Raw genomic sequence first — 20,999 nt, 5'->3', positions numbered from 1 at the left:
AACAACTGAACTGTTTAACATCTTTTTATTCCCTGTAAGACCAAACATGTAAACAGTAGCAGGGATTGCTGTTTGCATCCTGAGCAGAGCTGAAGGTGTGAACATTGGATGAGAGAGGCTGCAGGGTTAGGCCACTAACCCAACCCCACTAACTGCAAGTGTTTGGACTGTGGGGGGAAGCCGGGGCACCGGAAAGAACACGCGCAAGAACGGGGAGAACATGCAAACTCCACACAGTGGAATCGAACTGAGGACCTTCTCCTTGTGAGGCTAGTCACCGCCGTGCTGCCCAACCACACAACATTTACAACCATTTATTCAAATGTGTTATTGTTACTTTGTTGTGCCAGCTGTGTGCTCAGTTTTAAAATGCTCGCCGTGATTGGCTCAGTCGTTTACGGTCGGCGCTTTGTTTTTTCGATCTTCCTTTAAGCTTAACTAATACCACTGCAGACTACGACTATCACACATGCTTCCAGCACCTTTTGTGGTATCACAAGTACAAACGCTCAGCTACAGTGTTGCAGCTGCATGTCATCTCTATGCACCCACCTGTACAGAGCTGCTGTGCAAATTTCCTGGTGAGGTTGAGGGAAACTCCTCTGAAATTGGTGTTCCTCAGCAGATCGTACAGGTTGTAGCTCAACAACTCAAACACCAAACAGAGATGGTTCCTAAACATAAAGTGACGCTTCAGGTGGACTGCACAGAGACAGATTGACAGACAGACACAAAGAGACAAATGGGAGACATGGGGAAAAGTTAATCGACTGAATCGTTTAAAAATACCACAGTTTTGAGACGTTTCAGTTTCAGGTGTCAAAGGTGAGGTGAAATATTAAATATGTTTTTTGATTATTCGTCATTCCCATCTATGTGAACATTAACGGGACAGACTCTCTTGAAGAAGCCCTTCAAACATTAGTTTAGTCTTATGCAGCGTTTTGTTCGATCGTATTTCACTGCTAGGTGCTGCTTTTGTGTGGAAACAGGAAATTTGGAGTTCATTTTTTAATAGCTGAAGTTGTTATTTGTCATTTCAAATGCAGGTAGTAAGTGCTTGTATAGACAGATCTTTGTACTTAAACAGCCTCAGCATGATAGGAGAGCTCACACTCGAAATACATCGCATGTTTGATTTCCTTTGAATTCAGTCAATCCAAACCGTTCAATTCTGATGTTCAGCAGCCAGTGTTAGCAACAGTGCGTGTGCACACTAACAGATGTGTGTGAACAGAGAATAAATGTACTAAAGGTCCCCCTGTGTGTCTGTAATGAACCAAGAGAAGCTGTGTTGTACAGAGTGTGTATCTTACCTATGTAATATTTCATCTCAGTGTCGTGCTTGTTCATGAGCTCCAGCAGGCGTAGTTCTATCTGTGCCTGGTTCAAAAAAGCCTTTTTGTTCTTAATGATCTTAATGGCAACCCACTCCTGCTCATGGTGGTCGTAGGCCTTCACCACCTGTGGACACATGAACACATGTTACATCACAGGTAGTGAATCACTCAGTTCAAGGACAGCCAAACACTTCCTGTCTGACTTTGTCCTGTCATGTACACAATACATGTAAGAATGGCTTTGCCTTTGATTTCAACCAGTGGCATGTTAATGTAACGCAATCTACTGATTACAGTTACTGAGTGCAGCTCCCTGTAAAAGCACATTGGTTTGCTTGCTGTAATCAGTGACCTTCAGGTGTGCTGCTGGCTGTCGCTGGGTTAGCCACACCGACACTTTAGCTCTGTACATGACAGCTTTTAGTAATCCTTCACACAGAGTTTACTTTCAACTTTTCACAGAGACACGACCAAATTTCACCAACGGCAGAAGCCGTCAAATAACTTTAGTTCAGACATTTTGGACTTTGCGTCTGTCTATGCCGTAGCAGTAATAAAAGTGGAGAATGTTTCTAGTGGAGACCTCACCTGTCCGAAAGAGCCTTTCCCAATCAGTGAGTCTATCTCATAGCGGTCCAGCCACTTTTCTCCATTTTTCACAATGTAGTCATAATTGTCATCGTCATAGCCATCGTTATAGATTTTTCTCTCCTTCTTCGTGCTGCTGTCCTCAGGAGGGACCTGCTGGGCCCGCCGCTTCTTCTTAGTATAGTACACCTGTGGACACAAACACAGCTCAGGCTCTGCTTCACAGTACATCTGAAAGCAACAAACCCCAAATAACCTGTGCACCAGCAACCACTGCGCTGTTCTTGCTCTGTTCTTCTCGGGGTGTAACAGTACAACTGCCTAGATTAGCCGTCTCTTAAGTGGATGCTGGATTTCAGTGCAAAAAATGACGTTCACATCAATGACCTGTGGCGCACAAGTATAATAATAATGGATTGCATTTATACAGCGCTTTTCGAGACCCTCAAAGCGCTTTACAATGCCACTATTCATTCACACACTGGTGGAGGCAGCTACAGCTGCCCTGGGGCAGACTGACAGAAGCGAGGCTGCCACATCGCGCCATCGGCCCCTCTGGCCACCACCAGTAGGCAGAAGGTGAAGTGTCTTGCCCAAGGACACAACGACCGAGACTGTCCGAGGCGGGGCTCGAACCGGCAACCTTCCGGTTACAAGACGAACTGCCAACTCTTCGAGCCACGATCGCCCCGTAACTAACGCTTTTCTACACAGATGAAAAACTATAGATCAGCGCTGCTGAGGGTTTCCTTGCTATAAAAGCTTGTTCTGTTTCGAGGTCTGCACTCTTCTGGACAGAGATCTCAGATGTCGTTTCTTGGAATCTGGTGAAGCCACTCGCCCAGTTTGGGGGTCAGTGGTCCAGTTACCACAGGCACCACTGTTGCCATCATCTTCCACGTCTTCCTGCGATCCTCTCCCAGCTGTTGGCATTTCTCAACCTTCTTGTGATGCTGCTATCACTTGGTATAGCTGCATCTATCCCTCCGGTTGGTTAGCCAAGATAGCAATCTCTTTACACAGTCAGTCTCCAGGAAATTTAAGGTGATGTCCTCTGAACTTTTGGACTGTAACTGTGTGTGTAGTCCAGCTTTTACAAATGCAGTGGGACCAGAGTCTGTTTAGACAGTTACATTTTCCATTTTTAGGCAAATCACATGTAAGGTTTACAGTAAGTCTTCAGGAAATGATGGCGACACAATTTAAAGTACAAAATAAAAGGGTGTGTGTGTGTAATGTTACTGTTTCATACCTCATTGATGTGCTTATAAGTTTTGATGAGGTCAACAGAGAGTTTTCTCAATGGAGCGCTGGCAGGGTCTCTGAAACTAGGGGGAATTCTCCGCTGGAGTATGGTCATATCAGACAGCACCTACAGAGAACAACAACAACGTTTCACAAACTCGTCTCAGGTTTGATGCAGGAGATGTTCCTCGTGTGTGTATCAGGACAGCTTCACACTAAAAACAAATGTGTTCATTCTGTGTAAGTGCACATAAATAACCTTTGCAGTTTGTACCAACTGTATTAATTTGCTATTACAACTAATACATGATAAGTTGTTCCACTGCACCAACTTCTAACAAAAAAGAACTTAATACAAACTAAGTTGCTGATAGTCTGAGGGGAACACAGACCATCAGGCAAAGCACACACTCGTTTTTTATTCACATACAGGCCAGTTTCTTAAAAGGTCAGGTAACCGAATCTGACTGATTGAGGATTTTTAAATTAAGATTTTAATATTTGGTCCTTTTTTTGACAGATTCCTCACCTCAGAAACAGACAGAGGAGGATTACTGATTGATGTTCTGCTTGGATCAAGTGTTGTTGCAGGGAAACTGCAAAGTGCCCTCTGGTGGACAAACTATGCAACAGCAACACTTATAACACAGTTGAAGGGAGTTAGTCTCATCTTTTTCTTGCTTTTTAGTTTTTATCCGTCTTCTGCTGCTCATCTGGGTTTGGGAAGCAATGACTGTCTGGGACATGCCTGAATCACCTCACATAGGAGGCAGAGAGAAGGTCACACAGCTGAACCACCTAAACCTGCTCCTTTACTAATTAGAGGTGTAACAACTCATATTTTGAGCCCCTCTGAGGTGTCTGAGCTCTCTAAGCAAGTGTCCAGCCAGTACCTGTAGAAATGAGACTAGTTCTGGTTAGTGACCCAGAGGTCAGGACTATATCGAGGCTGGTAAACCCAGCCTGTTGGTGTTCGTTAGTCAAAAAAGGAATCTATTACACATTATTTGTTACTTTTCTTAAATGTAATGGAAGTGATCGCCACAGAGGTTCTACTTTTGAAACATGCACAGGTAGCCTGACTGCTCATTTGTTTGTCACCTGTTGAAGATCAGAAGTTTGCAAACACTCAGCTTTAACGTCACTCTGGGTTCTTGGCTAGCCTAGCGTTAGCATGAGGTCTGTGCAGATGTTTGCAGAGAGCTGAAGTTGTGTTAGCAGCACAGTGCAGCTTGCACTTTACCATAGCGCTGGTGTCCTTTAGTGTAATAAAAGCAATCTGCTGTAGACTGCTCCACCATTTTCCTCCCACTGCACATGAACTGAAATCAGCTGACCTTTAACAGGAGCGTGCAGGAAGAAAAAAAAGCATCTTTGATGTTTCTTCTACCCACCCAGAGTGCAGGTCACCCAAGAACCTTTGTTACTTTGTAATGCATTAGAACCAACACTGCTCATCCTAGCCTTAGTACATGCTGAAAGTCACACTGAGGCCAGAAGAGCCACATTAGGGTAGCCACGTCGCTTGATTGCTTCTTTATAAATTCCAATGCTGGTACACTTACTTGTTTCGTGGTGTCGCAAAATAAACTGTTTACGGCAATATTTGTTCATGGTTCTGATGGTCACTGTAGTTATTATTATTTTCTTAAAGTTCTCTCTTTCTCTTATATTTAATAAAACCACACTACGGACGGACAAGCGCCTGTTTTTATGCGTTGTCGTTAGCAACAACGGTAACACCATCGTGTGTCCGGTTTATTATGTTCCACATAAACTTTTCAGAATAAAGCTCAAGATCCTGTTGAGACTTTTCAAAATAAACTGAATCACGTGAAAGAGCAGATTATTTACGGATGAGAAGCAACAAAGAGCCGCCAGGTGCTAAAAAATAAACCTTAGACTCAAACGTTAGAACAGGCTTTTCCCCGCAGCACGCCGTGTAATAAATACTCACAAAGAAAACGGCGGCCGTTACAACTTATGTCTAAAAATGTATCGTTTCATGCATCGGTTAAAACACTCGACTCCAGCTACATGATGCGCAGCTGGAAACACTTCACGCAGGTCGAGCTGCCCGAGATTCACAGAACTTACAGAAAATGTTAAATGTTTGTGATTTATATCGTTATCGGACGATAGATGTCTTATATCGGGATATGAGGCTTTAGTCATATCGCACAGCCCTAGATGGATCAACCCATCATTTTCTCCTAGATAAGGTATAACATTATTCGTTTCTGACCCATGGCATTAGCTTTCCTGAGGAATCCACGAGCAGTTAGTAACCACTATTGGATCAACTGCAGATTCCAACTTTGCTCATACTAGTTAGCGATATTTATTCATATCATTACCACTGTTCACTAATGTAAACTACAGTCTGTTCTATTTAGCTGTGTGAGGAGAGCAGCAGTGCCCTTTGGCATACAGGCCGGTAGGACCTGAGATCAGGATCAGAAGCAAATTGTGTATGAGACAGCCGGGAGATGATTATGATGTGCTCTGCTGCTGCTGTCGCTTCAGTTTACAGAAGACCCACAATGCCCGGTAGCTGTTTGCTATGAAAACACCTTAAGTGTTCACATTTTGAGGGATAAGATGTGGGTGGAGACCTGGCATACAAATGTCAGTATCGATTACAGTGACCGCGAAGCAAACATCTATCTTCTAACTTTAGCTGTACTGGGTGAATCTGTAACACATAAAGTGGAGACATCTCAAAACTGAGACCCACTGAGCCAGGAAACATATTTTAATCATCAAATTCAAAATGCCTGTGAAGTCGTTCTACTCAGCTTAGAAAAGTCCTGGTTACATTTAGAGGTATTTAGAGTAGTCGTGTTATCTTAAAGGTTAACCTACTTTCAGTTTGAATGGTTCTGGTTCTTATATAGCAGTAGGGTTAGTGATAGGCATGGTTTACATGCTTTCCTCTTTACTTTGCTGAAACTTGGTTGGAGATGTATTTCTGAACAACAATAACAACTGAGACAAAGAAAACAAAATAAGAATCATTGTAAATAATTTACATGTTAAAAAGGAGGAGGAAGCACAAGCTTATTTAATCCCACCCTCTTTCCACTATTAAGTAACTCATAGTCTACACGTTCCTTTTATACATCCATCAGAAATTCTTCATTACAATTTGCTACATGATTTTTTTTAATAACCCCAGTAACACGTCAAAAGATATACTTATATAAACATACTTGTACACCCGCATATATACACATCCCCACTGTGAACATCGTGGGTGAGAACGCCCTGCCTCCTCCCTGTAGTTTGCAGTATGTGCAAAGGAGGAACGCCACGTACGGAGCAGATCCAGGTGTTTAAAGTTACAGAATACAACGCTGACCTCAGAGTGACTGTAAGTCTTCACAGAGTACCCGTATCACAGCTGATGGTAACAGTAGCTACTGCAGACTTTGGTTGTGGGGGCAGTGCCTCAGCAAGTGTCCAGCTTAGGGACGGATCCTTTTGAATAGCACGTGTCATTAAACCTTCATGACCTCACAGACATTTCATGTTCAGTAGCTCTGCAAAGCAACAACGTTTGAACATCTAAAATGAATACAAAATGTTGATGCATCCCTCTGGCACTGTGCCAAAGGCATGTGTGGTGGGACTGCTGCCGCGTGTGGTACCTGCTGCTGCTCGGCCATGGAGTGGATGGAGCTGAAGGAGGGGTGTGTATGTGAGTGCTGGCTGGTCATGGCTGGCTCAGCGAGGGAGAAGCCCTGGGCAGTGGAGGAGGAGGAGGAGGAGGAGGAGGAGGAGGAGGAGGTGGGCGGACATCCTGAGCTGCTTACACCTAAGAAGACAGAGAGAGATGATTAGACAGGGGAACCCCGACACCTTTGTTTGCATTATGGGAACATCAGAACTACTATTGTTTTGTTCCTGCATCCCCATGCACCACGCTCATCACCATCAACACTGCATCCTTCATCCCACAGGTCTACCATGACGTGTGGACTTGATATTATTTTATTATCATATTAATATAACACAATGTTCAGTTACCTTTGCAGGAAAACAACTTTCAAGCAGCTAGTTTTTACTAAGCTACTATTTGTGTTCACTTTTGGTTGAGTAAAGAAGATGAATCAGCAGTTTCACAGAGACCAGCTCATAACAGAGATTTTAAACTCTGAAGCTTCTAACAGGACCAAGTCCAAATATTATGTGTGAAAACCAGAACTCTTTACACCATCAGATAAGGACGTTTATCTGAACCAGTGAGAAAACCCTCACAAGACTAGGTCTACAGTAGGCTGCTATGATTCATCGCCATAATCTATGATGTCATATTTAAAACCAGGTGAATGTGTTTTTGTAACTGCAGTTACACTACAGGAAGCCGCGGGGCAGTATCGCCTATATCGTCTGCAAACCGCAAAACAGGAGGAAGAAAAAGGATTTCCCAAAAACTACGTTACATGCAGACTGTGCACGCTGCTGCAGCGCACGAGCACTTAAACACCGGCACGCTGGAGCGGTGACATCAGCTCTGAACGCTCACGCTGACACCTTCATGTTTGTGTACGGTCATTTCATCTGAGTTTTTGTTCTTCTCACATTCACTTCAGCACCTCTTCCACCTAACGTTAGCTTGTTAATCTGTGGGTCGGCCTATATCATTAATTAATTATATATATATAATCAGTTAAGCAATTTAATTGGTATTGAACACTACACCTCCTGGAGGCGTACAGATGGGTTTGTCCTGTAAAGAGGCTCATGCACCAAGTCATCTCACACATGGTTATCAGCAGCTGGGAACGCTGCAGTTGTGAATTCACGACCGGAATCATCTGTAAACTTTGGAAACTGGAAAAAAAATTATATTTAAATTTTTAATTTGAAGCTTGAACTTAAGAACAGAACATCTATAGTTTCCTATTTGCACATTACTTTTGTTTAAGTACTACTCGCGCTTTGATTTCTATTACCTAATAATTAATTTGCTATATATGACAATAATTTAATTTGCTGTGGGATGAGACAACAGGGCGATATTTACGGGGGAGCAGCCTACAACAGGAGGTTCGCCCACAGGAAGCAGAGATTACAGTTGACTAATCGACCGATCCAAGAAAAATTAGGCAGATTAGCTGACTATCAGCATAATCGTTAGTTGCAGCCCTCGTTTACAGCTGCTGCATAGCTAAAGCAACTACCTAACTGGATAATCTGCCACACCCCTAGACTGGTCTTTTCCACACGTAATCAGCCTTTTCTCCTGATTGCATGTGTTACTTCATGGTCAGAGTCCATATTTGGCTGAGACTGTCATTTCTATATATCAACGTTCTCCAGGTTTTCTGAAGGTCTTTCTCTGGACACGGTCTCATTTTTAGTCCAGTCCTTATACCTGACCATTCCCAGAGGAGTGTTTTGTTTGATACTTAACAGACCTGTGAATCATCCAAGCATGTAAAAAACCCGAAGCTGAACAGTGTCTGCACATAAAGACAGCTGAGGAAAGAACCATTTTAAATGGTCTCTTCAGCAGAATGAGCAAAACCGTGATCCGAGGTAAAACACAGTTACAGTGCTGTTTTACATTTTTCAGCAACACAGTAATGTAATGTTTTACTGTATTAAATTTAGTAATCAGATTACAGTTACAATTATGTCGTTACTTGCATTACAAGGTTCTTTGATTATCTGCATGACAAACTCAACTTTAGCTCGTTGCAGGCGTCCACGACTAATGAAGAGCTCAGACTTCTTCCGTGTAACAAAGCTGGAGCCCTCTGTGCTCACCGGGAGCTTCAGCGTTGCTGTCTCCACCCTCAGACCTGCGCCTCCACACCATCCTGTCTCGGAGGCCTACAGACGATTCCTCGGACTCGATGGCTTAGTTTGTTCTCTGGCATGCACCAAAAATATTTCTTACCCAATTACTCAGTTAAACATGGGAATACTCAATTGCTGAAACAGTCAATAGCTACAAGCCTAATGTTGTCACTTAATCCATGTTCGAGGGAAGATCCTGCCTTGCGTGCACATCATGAAACGCTGCACACGTTCTAATGAGCTCTTGAAATGGAGCACAAACGAACATTATCTTCAACATCCTTTGTCCAGTATACCCACTGCACAAACCATCAGTCCATCCAGTCCAGTCCATGACCACTGCAAACTAGAAGAGGCTTAGAGGAGATCTCTGATGTAATTCCACCCCCACCTCGAACCCATATGTCACTCGTTTTGCACACCTCACCACTGTCCTCATACATGTCCTGCACCACCCTCACAATCTTCTCTGCCACTCCTCACTTACTCATGCAGTACAACAGTTCCTGACAAAGACACAGTGAAGCTCCTTCTGACCTCTTCTGTAGCTCTCCATTAATATTCTCAATGCAAACATCACATCTGTAGTGCTCAGCATCAAGCCATGCTGCTGCTCACTGATCATCACCTCTTTTCTTAAAAGCTCCGGACATCATGGTTGTTCATGAAGACTGCCACCTTTTATTTAAGTATCTCGCTCTCCAGGATTGTGTTAAGCAATATTTATCCCAAACACCTCCACAGGTAAGCTTTCCACATTTCATAGCTGCCCTGGCTTCCCCATTTTCTACATTCATCAGCTCCTCTGTCCATCTTCTCAGCACACTTCTGAACTTTTTTGGACTTTTCCATTTCTGTCCTTGGTCACCTTAACCTGCTACACATCTTTCCCCCTCAATCTCTCTCCCTAATAATAATAAATAATTTCTGCAGCCCTTTTGCATGTTCCTATTAAAACATAAAGCGGGGTGGCTCAGTCCTTTGGAACAGTTATTGTAGGTGTTGCCAACAGTATGCAAAGTACGTCTGCTTCTCTGGCCAAGCAACAAACAGGTGTTTGGAAGTGCAAACCAAGTGCACTGGCTTAAGGCTCAGACCCAGAGCAACAATTCAATTCATACAAACACCCGATCAGAACAACAGATCTATCAGGACGTTGTGTCTTGTGTCTGACCCCATGAGCCTCATAGAAAGGTCAGGTAAAAATACATTTGCTGAGCGACCCTTTTATTTAAATATCACAGTTTAAGTGTCTTCAGCTAGGCCATGAACCTACTCAACATAGCACAGTAAGTCAACTAGCTACCAAAACAGGACGTGTGACTTATAATACTCTCGGTCCTTTTACATAATTAATGACGGTTTTAGAATAAACAGGGAGTGGCCCAGCTGCTGACCATGTTTCTTCCTCCAGTTAAGTTACAAGAATGAGATGAGTGATAAAGGTTGCTCTTCTTACTATTCTCAGGATGAGAGACGCAATAAGAAGCGCTCCAACACGTCTCCCTTCTGCCAGCTGGCAAATACCAAAACCAAAATAGAAAAGTGTTATTTAGATATGTGGTTAAAAATAAGGCCGCTCACTACGCAGAGTCACTAAAAATGGGATCAAATTAGAAATTCTCGGGTCTTTGCCTCCTTCAGGTGACACGCAACTCCACACGGTACTCTGTAGATAATCAGGCACACAGGTCGAAACCATTCAAAGAATGTTCACATCAGGTCAACGAGAGGCCAAACCAATGATGTAGCTGCTGCCATCATCTTCAGCACAGGCCCGTCTTTTAAATGATACACCTACACATAACAAACAGTAGGCTTTTTGACAGCGTTGTCAAGCTCTGCCCTGCACTGTGTCTTCATTATTCAGACAGCACAGCTAAGACTGGTCTACTGGCCAGAATCTGACGTAGAGTATAAGAGAATATAATAATACTGATTGTCAAAATCATCCTTTGCTGTATTTATTTTATTTACTTAAATATAATAATTCGATATTGTTACTTAAGATACAAATGAAAAAAGTACTCGGTACACGAAACTAAAACGGAGCAGAAAACTTCAGTGATGTAAAAACAGAGGAGCTAACATGAACTCAAATGTTTACAAGTACAGGAGAACGGAGCAGAGGCAAGAAGACTCCAATCCTCTATTTCACTGAATACCAAGAGCACCTGTAAGAATGAGCTGCCACACACACACACACACACACACACACACACACGTGTAAAGGCTGCTAGCCGTGGTTATGCGTGTAGATGTGCTATGACTACAGTAAAGTGGTCATTAATAAGGAGCAGAGAACAAATATATGTGCTATTTGTTGGCTGAACACTGGAATTGGTGCAGTGCGCTGCCACCGTTTATGTCTAGATGCTGGTAGAGTTTTCTCAGCTTCAATCTGACACACTGTGACATCATGTTACGTTAACACTGTCAGCTAATGTTATTGACGGGCCGGACTTGTATTGTAGAACAGAATAGCTCTTTATTGGAATTGCACATGTAGAACAGAATTGTGGGTGCTCCACACCAACTGTGCCGGAACAATCGTAGACAGCAGGAACATGCAGAATCAAGACGGATTTGTACAAAACAGGTTTTAAGAAAGTTCAGTTTCAGGTTATTTTCTGAGCAGCAGTGGGAAAAGTTCTCTACCTCTGTCATGTAATCTGTCTCATCTCCATCAGAGCACGGCAGTGTCATCGGCATACTTGACGATGATGTTGGTTGGATGGGTCAGTGTACAGTCATAGGTGTACAGGGTGTAGAGTGGGGGGCTGAGAACGCAGCCCTGTGGGGATCTGCTGCTCAGTGACAGTGGGGGGGGGAGAGGTGGAGGCTGAGTCTGACTGATTGAGGCCGGTTTATGAGGAAGTCTTTGATCCAGGAGCAGGTGACGGGGGATCTGAAGGTGGTCTAATCTGGTGATGAGGATGTCTGGGATTATGATGTTGAATGCTGTGTGTCAGGGAAAACCTGAACTCCACACAGTTTAGTGTCACTTGTTTACGATAGTGTGTCCCTGACTGGTCCCTGTTGTCTGGGCTCTTCTCTCACTCACAGAGAGTGAGCAGGTGCATCACAGGGATGCCCCAAATACAGTGGTTTTAGAGAGTCAGTAGTAATCTCTACTAACTATTCTTTCACAATTCTAGTAAGCGTGCAGTGATAGGAAGCTACCGCAAGTAAGAAATGGAAATACTGTTTGGGAATGCAACTGGAATTACTTATCTCAATATGGAGCCTGGATCTGTATCCCTCTTTACAAAGTGTAAACTGCGAGGCATTAGACACAGTAGGCAGTGCACCAGAAATGATGATAGGTGGCTAGCATATTAAGACTCAACTGAACCTGGTGAAAGCAAAGTTTTAACTCCAAATCACAGGAAGTACTGAGAGCTGATTAGTTTAAGTTTAAGAAACAACATGTTGTTAGTGGAGGCGCCCAGTGTTGATTGGCCCACCCTCTGATGATAATACAGGTCAGAAAAGCTAAAGCTGCTGATCGTGGGCCTCATGGAAAAGGCCAAACATCAGTTTAGATCATCATGGTAATGGCAAGTGGTTCTGATTTAGCGCTTTTCTACTCTATGTGAGCACTCAAAGCGCTTTACAACAACAATTTGGAAAGCAGCAGTCGTGCTTAAAGTCCAGCGTTCACAACATCAAAGTAAAAGAGATTTCATGGCTTCATGGTTCAAGTATATCCACCATATATATTTCTAATCAGGGCAAGCATGTCAACATGGAAAAACAACTTGTAATTCTAGGCTTGCCCCCACTATCACCTTCCATCCACAATATGAAGAGCTCTTCTGTTCATCGTTTTCTAAATGGCTCAATGAGAACGTAAACGGAGGTGTGCAGCTGGATGAAGGGCCTAGAAAGCTGTGAGTAGCTTCGAAGCTCTGTGCTGAACTGCGTGTGCTTGCTTGTGTGATGAGGTAGAAACAGTGATTCAGTGTGGGACTGTTGTGGTCCAGGTCCTGGCCTGCTTACAAACATGACACTCCTGGAGGGAGAGAGAGAGAATATCTGCCTAGTACTGAGAAACCTGCACCGTCTCTTTAAGAGACTGAGAGGCAGTCACAGCACTTCCTCACTCGGCCCCCCCCCTCGCGCCTGTTCTGCCATTGGTTGAAGCGCGTTCTTTCTCTCTCAGCTGATTCGCTGTTGGTATCTAAGGGCTGGCTGGCCAGCACTCTATAAATAAACCCAGTGCTGTCTCAGCAGCCAGGCTACAATACTCATTAGCTACTTCTCTCTCCTCTTCTCCTTCTCCCCTGCTAAGCAAGTAGCTTCCAATAGCAGTCCTGGCTCTCAGCAACACTCTGACATACTCTCCCCTAGCAACTCAACCCACCCTACCAGCCGCTTTCTCCTCCCCCTCTTCTCCTCGTCATCTTTCCTACTTTCTCAAATCTCACTCCCTTCTGTCCTACTTATCCATCCATCATTCATTCATCCCTCACTTTCTCGCTTCACGACTTCAGTGCATCTCAAACAGCCATCTTTTCTATTCCTTTCCTGACCGCTGTTTCAATAATGAGAGAAACAAAGAGGAGTTACCTCAGGCAGCACAGCAACACACACCACAGTCAGAAGCAAAGGCTACATGCTCACAACAAGTTGGTCGTGTAAAGCAAACACTGTTCCCACTACAGCCCAGTGAAGAAAGGCCTCCTCATTATGGGAAACACAAAGACACCGCCTTTCACCTTCTAAGGTTTGATACAATAATAGAAAATAACCTGGTGCTCAGCAGGGCTTGTGTGTCTGCACACCTGGCTGCAATGAACAAAGGCGAGCACATGTGAATCCTGAAGTTTACTCTGAGCTTTGATGCTAAATTTTGTGCTGCTGAAAACAATATGTTCTTAAGGTGTACATGTTAATGATTCATAATAATTAAATGTTCACCGCCCCAGGTCAGCGGCTCAGTTTCACTGGCCTTAACAAAACTGTTATTTTTGTATTCAAAAAAAGTTGATTTCATATAATATTTTATTTTATTTCACTTTAAATCTAAAAAGATAACAAAACAATGTTTTGAAAAAAGCATTGAAGCAAAACGTTTTTTATAATGAAAGATTTTTATAATGAATGTGTTACTCGATGAATTGTGGCACCTTAAGTCAACGCACAGTTTAACGGTCTAGGTGATGTTAAATGGGCTGGGATTGGCATCATCTGACCAGTTACACTGGTAACTGTATCAGCAGCTGAGTGGTTTTACAGTAAACTTTACTCATAGAAACATAATACAGAACGCAGCTAACACAGCTGTGTATGAGGAATGGCACGTACAGGAGTGTAGTGTTCAAAGCGCTGTATGAATGTGTGTTTGAATCGTTTTGGTCAGTAAGACTGGAAAAATAAATAAATAAATAAAGTGTGGCCTATTTAAAGGCAGCAAAGAAAGCCTGCAAAAAGGTCACTTGTGTGAATTAACAGACTTCTTAAAATTATTACAACTTTATCATTAAGATATGGGAGAATCTGATGGGTTCCATTAAATGCATGTTCTAACTTGCACAGCTTAGTTTTTACTCTTTCAGCTGCAGCCTGATGGTGCTGAATGGTTTAAGATGTTAAAATGTTTAGAAAAAAACAAATAAAATCAAGGATCCCAGCCTATGATTCAGTAGGTTGTAGAATCTCTTTCAGTAGCAACAACAAAGTAGTTTTTTCCTGTATGATTTCAGTCTCGCACATTATTGTGGAGGAGTTCTGGTCTACTCTTCATACAGCTTTGCTTCAGTTCATTGAAACTCGTGAGCTTTGAATGAGCCATCACCTTCAGACTGATGGGCAGCAACAGCCGCTTCTCTGAGATCACTGCTGATGTTGATGAGCAAGGACCAGATTATTTTTATGATGTCTTGATGTAAAACCTTTAACTTTTTACCATTAATGTGTATACACACACAGCGATCAGAGTAGAGTCAGATCTATTTAACTCTACTGTACGCTGACATGACATCCAACAATAAAACACTACATGTTTTGTACCTGTACGCGGAGGACTGACATGCAACTCATGGAACTAGTAGCTCATGTTCTCTTGGTACCCATCATACCACACAGAGCTTCATCCTACAGAAACTGGACTTCTGTTTCTCTCTCCACAGACAGGAAGGTGGGCGAGTTAGGGGAATGACATGGAGAAAAGTGACCAGGTGTACTCAAACCTGGGACATTGCAGCAAGGACCCCTTCTCTTGGTACACACAACACTGGCTGTCAGACAAGTAACATACCACATGTACCGTTGCTGTATTTAAAGTGTGTTCAGCAAACGGCTCCTTTTTTGTTTGCACTATGACAACCACAAATTTCTTGCTTGTGTAAAAATCTGGTAAATGAACTGCAAATAACACTTTTCTACTCTGAGCATTTGCTTTAGTCAACTTGCCTCCTTTTTCTATGCAAGTGCCTTCAATCTACCATTCACACACATTCATACTCTGATGGATGCATCAGACAGCAACTTGGATTTAGTATCCTTCCCAAGGATATTTGGGATGCAGACTGGAGCAGCCAGGGATTGAACCACCAACCTTCTGATTAGCAGATAATGTGCTTTACCTCCTGAGCTACAGCCCCCCCCCCAAAAAAACCCTCTAAAACGTGGCAATAATTATGATGAAAGCAAATGATAAATAAACCCAGGAGATGTCTTCTACCTGCCACACACATCTGAACAAAGATGATAAAGTCTGAGGTGGATGGCCATACATCAATATCGCTGGGCTTCTTTTCTAACCACCAATGTTCACTCTAATAATGCTAATGCATTACTCTGGTACAAGAGCCTCTCACCGTGTGTACAGACTTATTTTGCACTTGAAAATGGGGCTAATTCTTGAGTCTGCTATCCACTCTGTCCCAAGCTTTTAACACGGACTCATTTCAATAAAGAACCTGAGTGTTGCTCTGACATGACTCTGTCATGTTTTAGTGTGATAAATCTCATGTGCTTTTCTAAAGCAGTCAAACATGCATTAGAGTTTATTAGGAATGTCATATTTGTAGGTTGCTGCTCTGCAGCATCAGACATGATGACCTGACAGTGACAGCTTGATCAGTATTTGAAGTCGATGAGGAATTACAATCTCTGGATAAATATCAATACTTGGCCCTTACCTGTACTGTGGTCATGACCAGTCTGAAGCAAATGTGCTACTGGTCCTCAGCAATGTCACAACACTCAACTCTGATTCAAGCCGTTCTGTCTGTAGCCATAAGTTCTTTTTTAAGAGTGTTTTTTTAAATGTTCGACGGTAACATGAATCCTCTACTACAAACCTCCGAACTATCAACTGGGCATTGGTTTTGCAGCAGCCCACAAATGCTGCTGTAACATGCCAGCAGATGGCAGCCTCTGTTACACCTACTGTGTGTGCCACTAGCACAACAAGAGTTATGGATTTCAATTCTGTGAATGCTTTACATAAGTGACACAGCTGGTTCCTAAAGTAGTCCTACAGGCGCTCCATACACAACAGATAATTACAAAGAAACACAGCTACTGCTCTGAGCAAACAGGTCCATGAAATCCTTGGAATGTTCCACACAGTCGCTCTGCACCTGTTGTTTGGGACAACAGCGCACTGTAGTCAAGAAGCACCAGCATGTAGTAAGTATGAAAAGGTAGCTGATGACCCGAGATGCATCAGCTGGGACGTGAGTGTGTTTGTGAACATTAGACAGAAAAGTGCATGTATGACTGGGTCAGTGAGGCTTTCATGAAAGCACCAGTCCAATGATCATTTTTCAATCAAAAGATATTGACAAGAAACTATTTTTCAACAATTTCGAACAAGGAATTTGTACACAGAAACCAAAACTATGACGACATTAGTTAAATGAGGATTCAATCTAAAAGGCAGAGCACCCTAGTCTTTCATTTTGGATCCATGTGTTGGATGATGCTTTTTAGCTCCATCTGCAAAAAACATGCAAAAAAAAGGAAAACAAATGAAAGAGTATGTTTAGAAAGGATAGTGTTGCACTCCTCTGGTGGTTTTCAGAGACTCTATGAATCAATGTGAACATGCAACACATTAAATGACGGCCCAGCAGTTTAGTAGGCACCTGCATGGTTGTCAGTCCTATGGAGAAACGACAGACAGCAGGTTGTTTTCTGTCACAAACACGCTCTGTGGGCTCGTCTTGCTTTTGCTCTTGTTGGTCCTTCAGCTGGCTGGAGAAGACTGAAGTTCTAACACGCACACAAAGCTGCGTCTACTGCAGCCACATTCTGTCCTTTTCCCCACGTCAACTATGCTGTCAATCCCCTGGAATGGCACACTGCATGCTCAGAATCTTTCACTCTGTGCAGCCGAAGAGCAACACAAAGACACTAACGAGCAACCTTGAACCCTGATTAAGACACTGGACATTAGGTGTGAGCCATATGGCCTCAAAATAAAACCACGAGCTTTCAGGAAAAGTTTGCAACAACTTGTTTTATTGATGCGTGCAGCTTGCATTTACAAGTGTACGTTAATATAACTCATTTTGTAATGAGTTACTGTCACTGATGACACGCTGCCAGGTTTGAATCGTGAATCTACTGAAGTAAGCAGCAGCAGCATGATAGTGACACAGTCTTAGCTGAATGTAAGCACAAAAGCAGGTTGGATGGATTTCTCCCTGGAAATTTCCAGCAAACGTATTAAATTACTAATTAAGACTTTAATTTAACAATAAAGTAACTTCCTCCTTGTAATGCTTCAGTATTGTTACAAAATACACAATCGTACATGATACAATAAAAGTGAAAAATCATTTCTAGCTAGGATGTTGTCGTTTTTTTGCTCATGGATTTCCATTTCAGACATGGACATGTTTTAATGGTTTAATGCACATCTGTCAAAAACCCACCAAACCCTTTAATGATAGCATTGTATCTTCTAGATGAGGTAGGTTTCATGTGTGTGTCTGCACCTGTGTGTGTCTGCATGTTGAAGTGTACTAGTGAATGAGTAATTTTAAAAGAGTACGTTAGGCTACAACCAAGAAAAGTGAGCGTATTAGCTAAAGCTTACACTGTGATGCTAAATGTTGTGCTGCTGAAAACAAGATGTTAGATGCTCAGGATGAATGGGAATTGTAATTCAGTGTCCAACATAAGAGCACCAGGTGCCCCAGACTTCTACTGACCTGCCAAAAAACTTTTCTATTTATATTGGAAACACTAACACAGTTTTATTAATATTTGATTTCATTTAGCTTTAAAACTGAAAAATAATGTTACAAATGCTTTGAAATGTGGTCTAGTACACCCCGTGCCCCCCATCAGACTCCCCTCTACTACTGCTCTCTTAGCATCGTAGAACTTTAGGTTTTTTGATTTGACCTATTCAGAATACGTTTGGTTAGTTTCTGGTGTGACTTTGCTTGTTGCACTGTCATTTTAATTTGTTTCAATATCGGCTGAATTTTTTTTTATTGTTGTAAAGTGGGTGATATTTGCACAGGAAGATTTCAGAGAACTTCCAACACAAACAACAGTTGATGTTATGCAGACATCCCAGCCTCAGTAAACATCATGGCCGTGCTGATCAGTTTGACACAGACTAAAGAAACACGCTTCCACTCCAAGTTTTTAGCTCACTTTGGCTGTTTTGCGTTGTGCCAATTTTATAAGCACACATTGTTATTTCATTTATGTGCGTTTGTAGTCTGACCATTCAAACTAACTGCATGCCACATTTAGCTCATTACCCATGTTAATAATTTCACGCACATCAGTGCTTTATGCACGTTGCATTCACGAGTACAGTTGATTAGAATCACCAATGAAGCTAACAGATGTCTGCACTGTGGGAGGAAGCTAAAACACTGTCCTAAACACTAATCACATCTTTTCCAAAAGTCTTCTTATTATTTTGACTTGAGTTCAGTTTGTTAACTTTGATCCTCGTCTATGGGCAGCCGTGCCCTCACTTCCAAATGGCCTCTCCTAGTGTTGAGCTTTTCTAGGATACCGGCCTGTTTGTACCTCTGTATTGTGTGTCAGATATCGCCTGGCATAATACCAGGACACATTTTAGGTGATATAAACATGTCAAAACACAATATAATAGCAAGCAACGGCATCCAGTTACATTTCGTAGCGCACACAACGGCACAAGCTAAGATATTACTGAGAGAGACAGAAACGTGTCCGTCTCCAGTGAGGATTTAGTCAATCAAAACTGAGCTTCTTGAACAATCTCACAATACTTAAAATATGCAAAAAAGTAACAAACCATGTGACTCAAACACACACTATCGAGTACAGCCTGGCTATGACAGCGTGCAAGGAAGAGATCCTGGCAGCTGCTGATGTGCAAACCAAAAGCAAACACAACTCCACCAAGCATCGCTGCAACATTTCAGCTAGCTGCCCTCCATATGACAGGAGGAGCAAACAGCGTGATGATGTGGTTACATGGTGCAAAAGCAGCTCGTTAAATAACTTGACCCAAAATACAGAATCAAAGCCTGAAGATGTGTTTTAATTGTAATCTTATTGTGCAGATTCCTGAAGAGTTACAGAGTGAAGTTAGTTATTGTTAAACTAAAATGGCGGGATATACTTTTCCTTTAAAATTTCCAGGGAAAATGCTACTTGTAGCACACTTTGTTGTCAATGTCAGTAGCTGCTGGAAAAGATGGAAAATGCAGTTTTGTTTGCACTTAAAAATACAGCTGCGCCAAGCTGTATATGTATGTGTATATATATATATGTCAGAGATCTCTGTCCAGAAGAGCGCAGACCTAGGAACAGCTAAGATACTGTGCAGGACCCACAAGCTCCCAGGCCTCTGGTAGAGGACCCGAGCTTGAAGGATTGACCACCCGCAGGGTCAAGTGGGGATTTTATATATATATGTATATAACAACTAAAAGCAGAAATCCAACTACAGGCCAACGTCAGGCAGCTAGCATACATATAACTGCTAGCAGTAGACAGAGATACTTGTGTAGGCTACATTAAAGGCTATACATAGGTTCACTGCACCAGCATAGATCAAGTAGAAGCATTTGCTTTTGTGTGTGTGTGTCTCTGTGTGTGTGTGTGTGCGTCTGTGTGTGATTACACAGTCACATTTAAACCAGGTAACCTTTCATTGTCATTTGGTTTAACAAAGTCCTAAAGGCACACTTCTGGTGCTCGGTCCAGACTGTCTCACATGGTGTTGCTCATTACTATTAAAGGTCTGACTAACCAATCTTTGCTAAACATCAGGTATACATGGACTACTGAGCCTAAGAACATCAAGGCCAAACTTTGGCATGTTTAATCTCAACCCAGAGGTAATCCACTGCAAGGACTCTAGATTTACCATCAAACACGTGTGATATAGATGTTGTTCTTACAACAACAACAACCCACTGAGAGAAACACTGACCTGTGTGAACACATAACTCAAGTCCACTCAAGTGCAGAGTATTTGGCAGGAGTGGAACGGTGCATCAAACACAGGAAACAACAATATGAAACAACTTGCACTTGCTGGTGAATAAAATGTTATAAACTCACTGACTGGAGAAACAGCAATGAGAAGTATTAAGATGCTTTAGCGCTGACCCATCTGAAATCTAAGTAGAAGTATTCACTACATCAGCCGGCCCTCTGGCCTAGTCCTCACAGTTGTGTTCATGTCTAACTAGTTTGAGCGAGAAGCACAGACAGACCTCAGAGCAATTATAATTCATGCTGATCATGTGCTAGAAAACAAAAGCCATTTGTTGCACTTTCTGAACACTACTAAATAGAAACTGAAAAGTTACGGCCCATCAAAACCATTCTTTTTGTTTATTTGCTTTTTTAAGCCCATCGAAACGCTAACGGTCCGACTGTAGACAGACATGTGGCTACTTTTAGAACGCTCGGGTCACACGCCAGGACCCTGACACAGTCAACGCACAATTTAAAGTCAACACATGCTCCTAACATTGTGTATATATAAATGATCACAAATGACCACACACACACACACACACAGGTTATACTGTGAGT

General features: G+C 42.5%; 1 protein-coding gene across 2 annotated transcripts in view; it reads right to left on the bottom strand.

Moving 5' to 3' along the window:
- Window positions 1-20,999, bottom strand: part of dyrk1b (dual-specificity tyrosine-(Y)-phosphorylation regulated kinase 1B) — a 60,948-nt gene that overhangs the window by 10,152 nt on the left and 29,797 nt on the right. For both annotated transcript variants that reach the window (XM_084944826.1, XM_084944825.1), the window contains exons 2-6: window positions 6,824-6,990; window positions 3,181-3,300; window positions 1,929-2,117; window positions 1,317-1,464; window positions 553-702 (exon numbers count right to left, since the gene is read on the bottom strand). In XM_084944826.1, the coding sequence (XP_084800952.1) occupies window positions 553-702; window positions 1,317-1,464; window positions 1,929-2,117; window positions 3,181-3,300; window positions 6,824-6,892 (676 nt within the window). In that variant the 5' untranslated portion in view covers window positions 6,893-6,990. The remainder of the gene's footprint in view (window positions 1-552; window positions 703-1,316; window positions 1,465-1,928; window positions 2,118-3,180; window positions 3,301-6,823; window positions 6,991-20,999) is intronic.

The sequence above is a fragment of the Perissodus microlepis genome, chromosome 11 (genome assembly GCF_051167445.1).
Source record: "Perissodus microlepis isolate ML-2025 ecotype Zambia chromosome 11, ASM5116744v1, whole genome shotgun sequence".
Classification (NCBI taxonomy): Eukaryota; Metazoa; Chordata; class Actinopteri; order Cichliformes; family Cichlidae; genus Perissodus; species Perissodus microlepis.
Note: the sequence above shows the minus strand (reverse complement) of the source record. Positions and strands in the feature narration are given on the sequence as shown.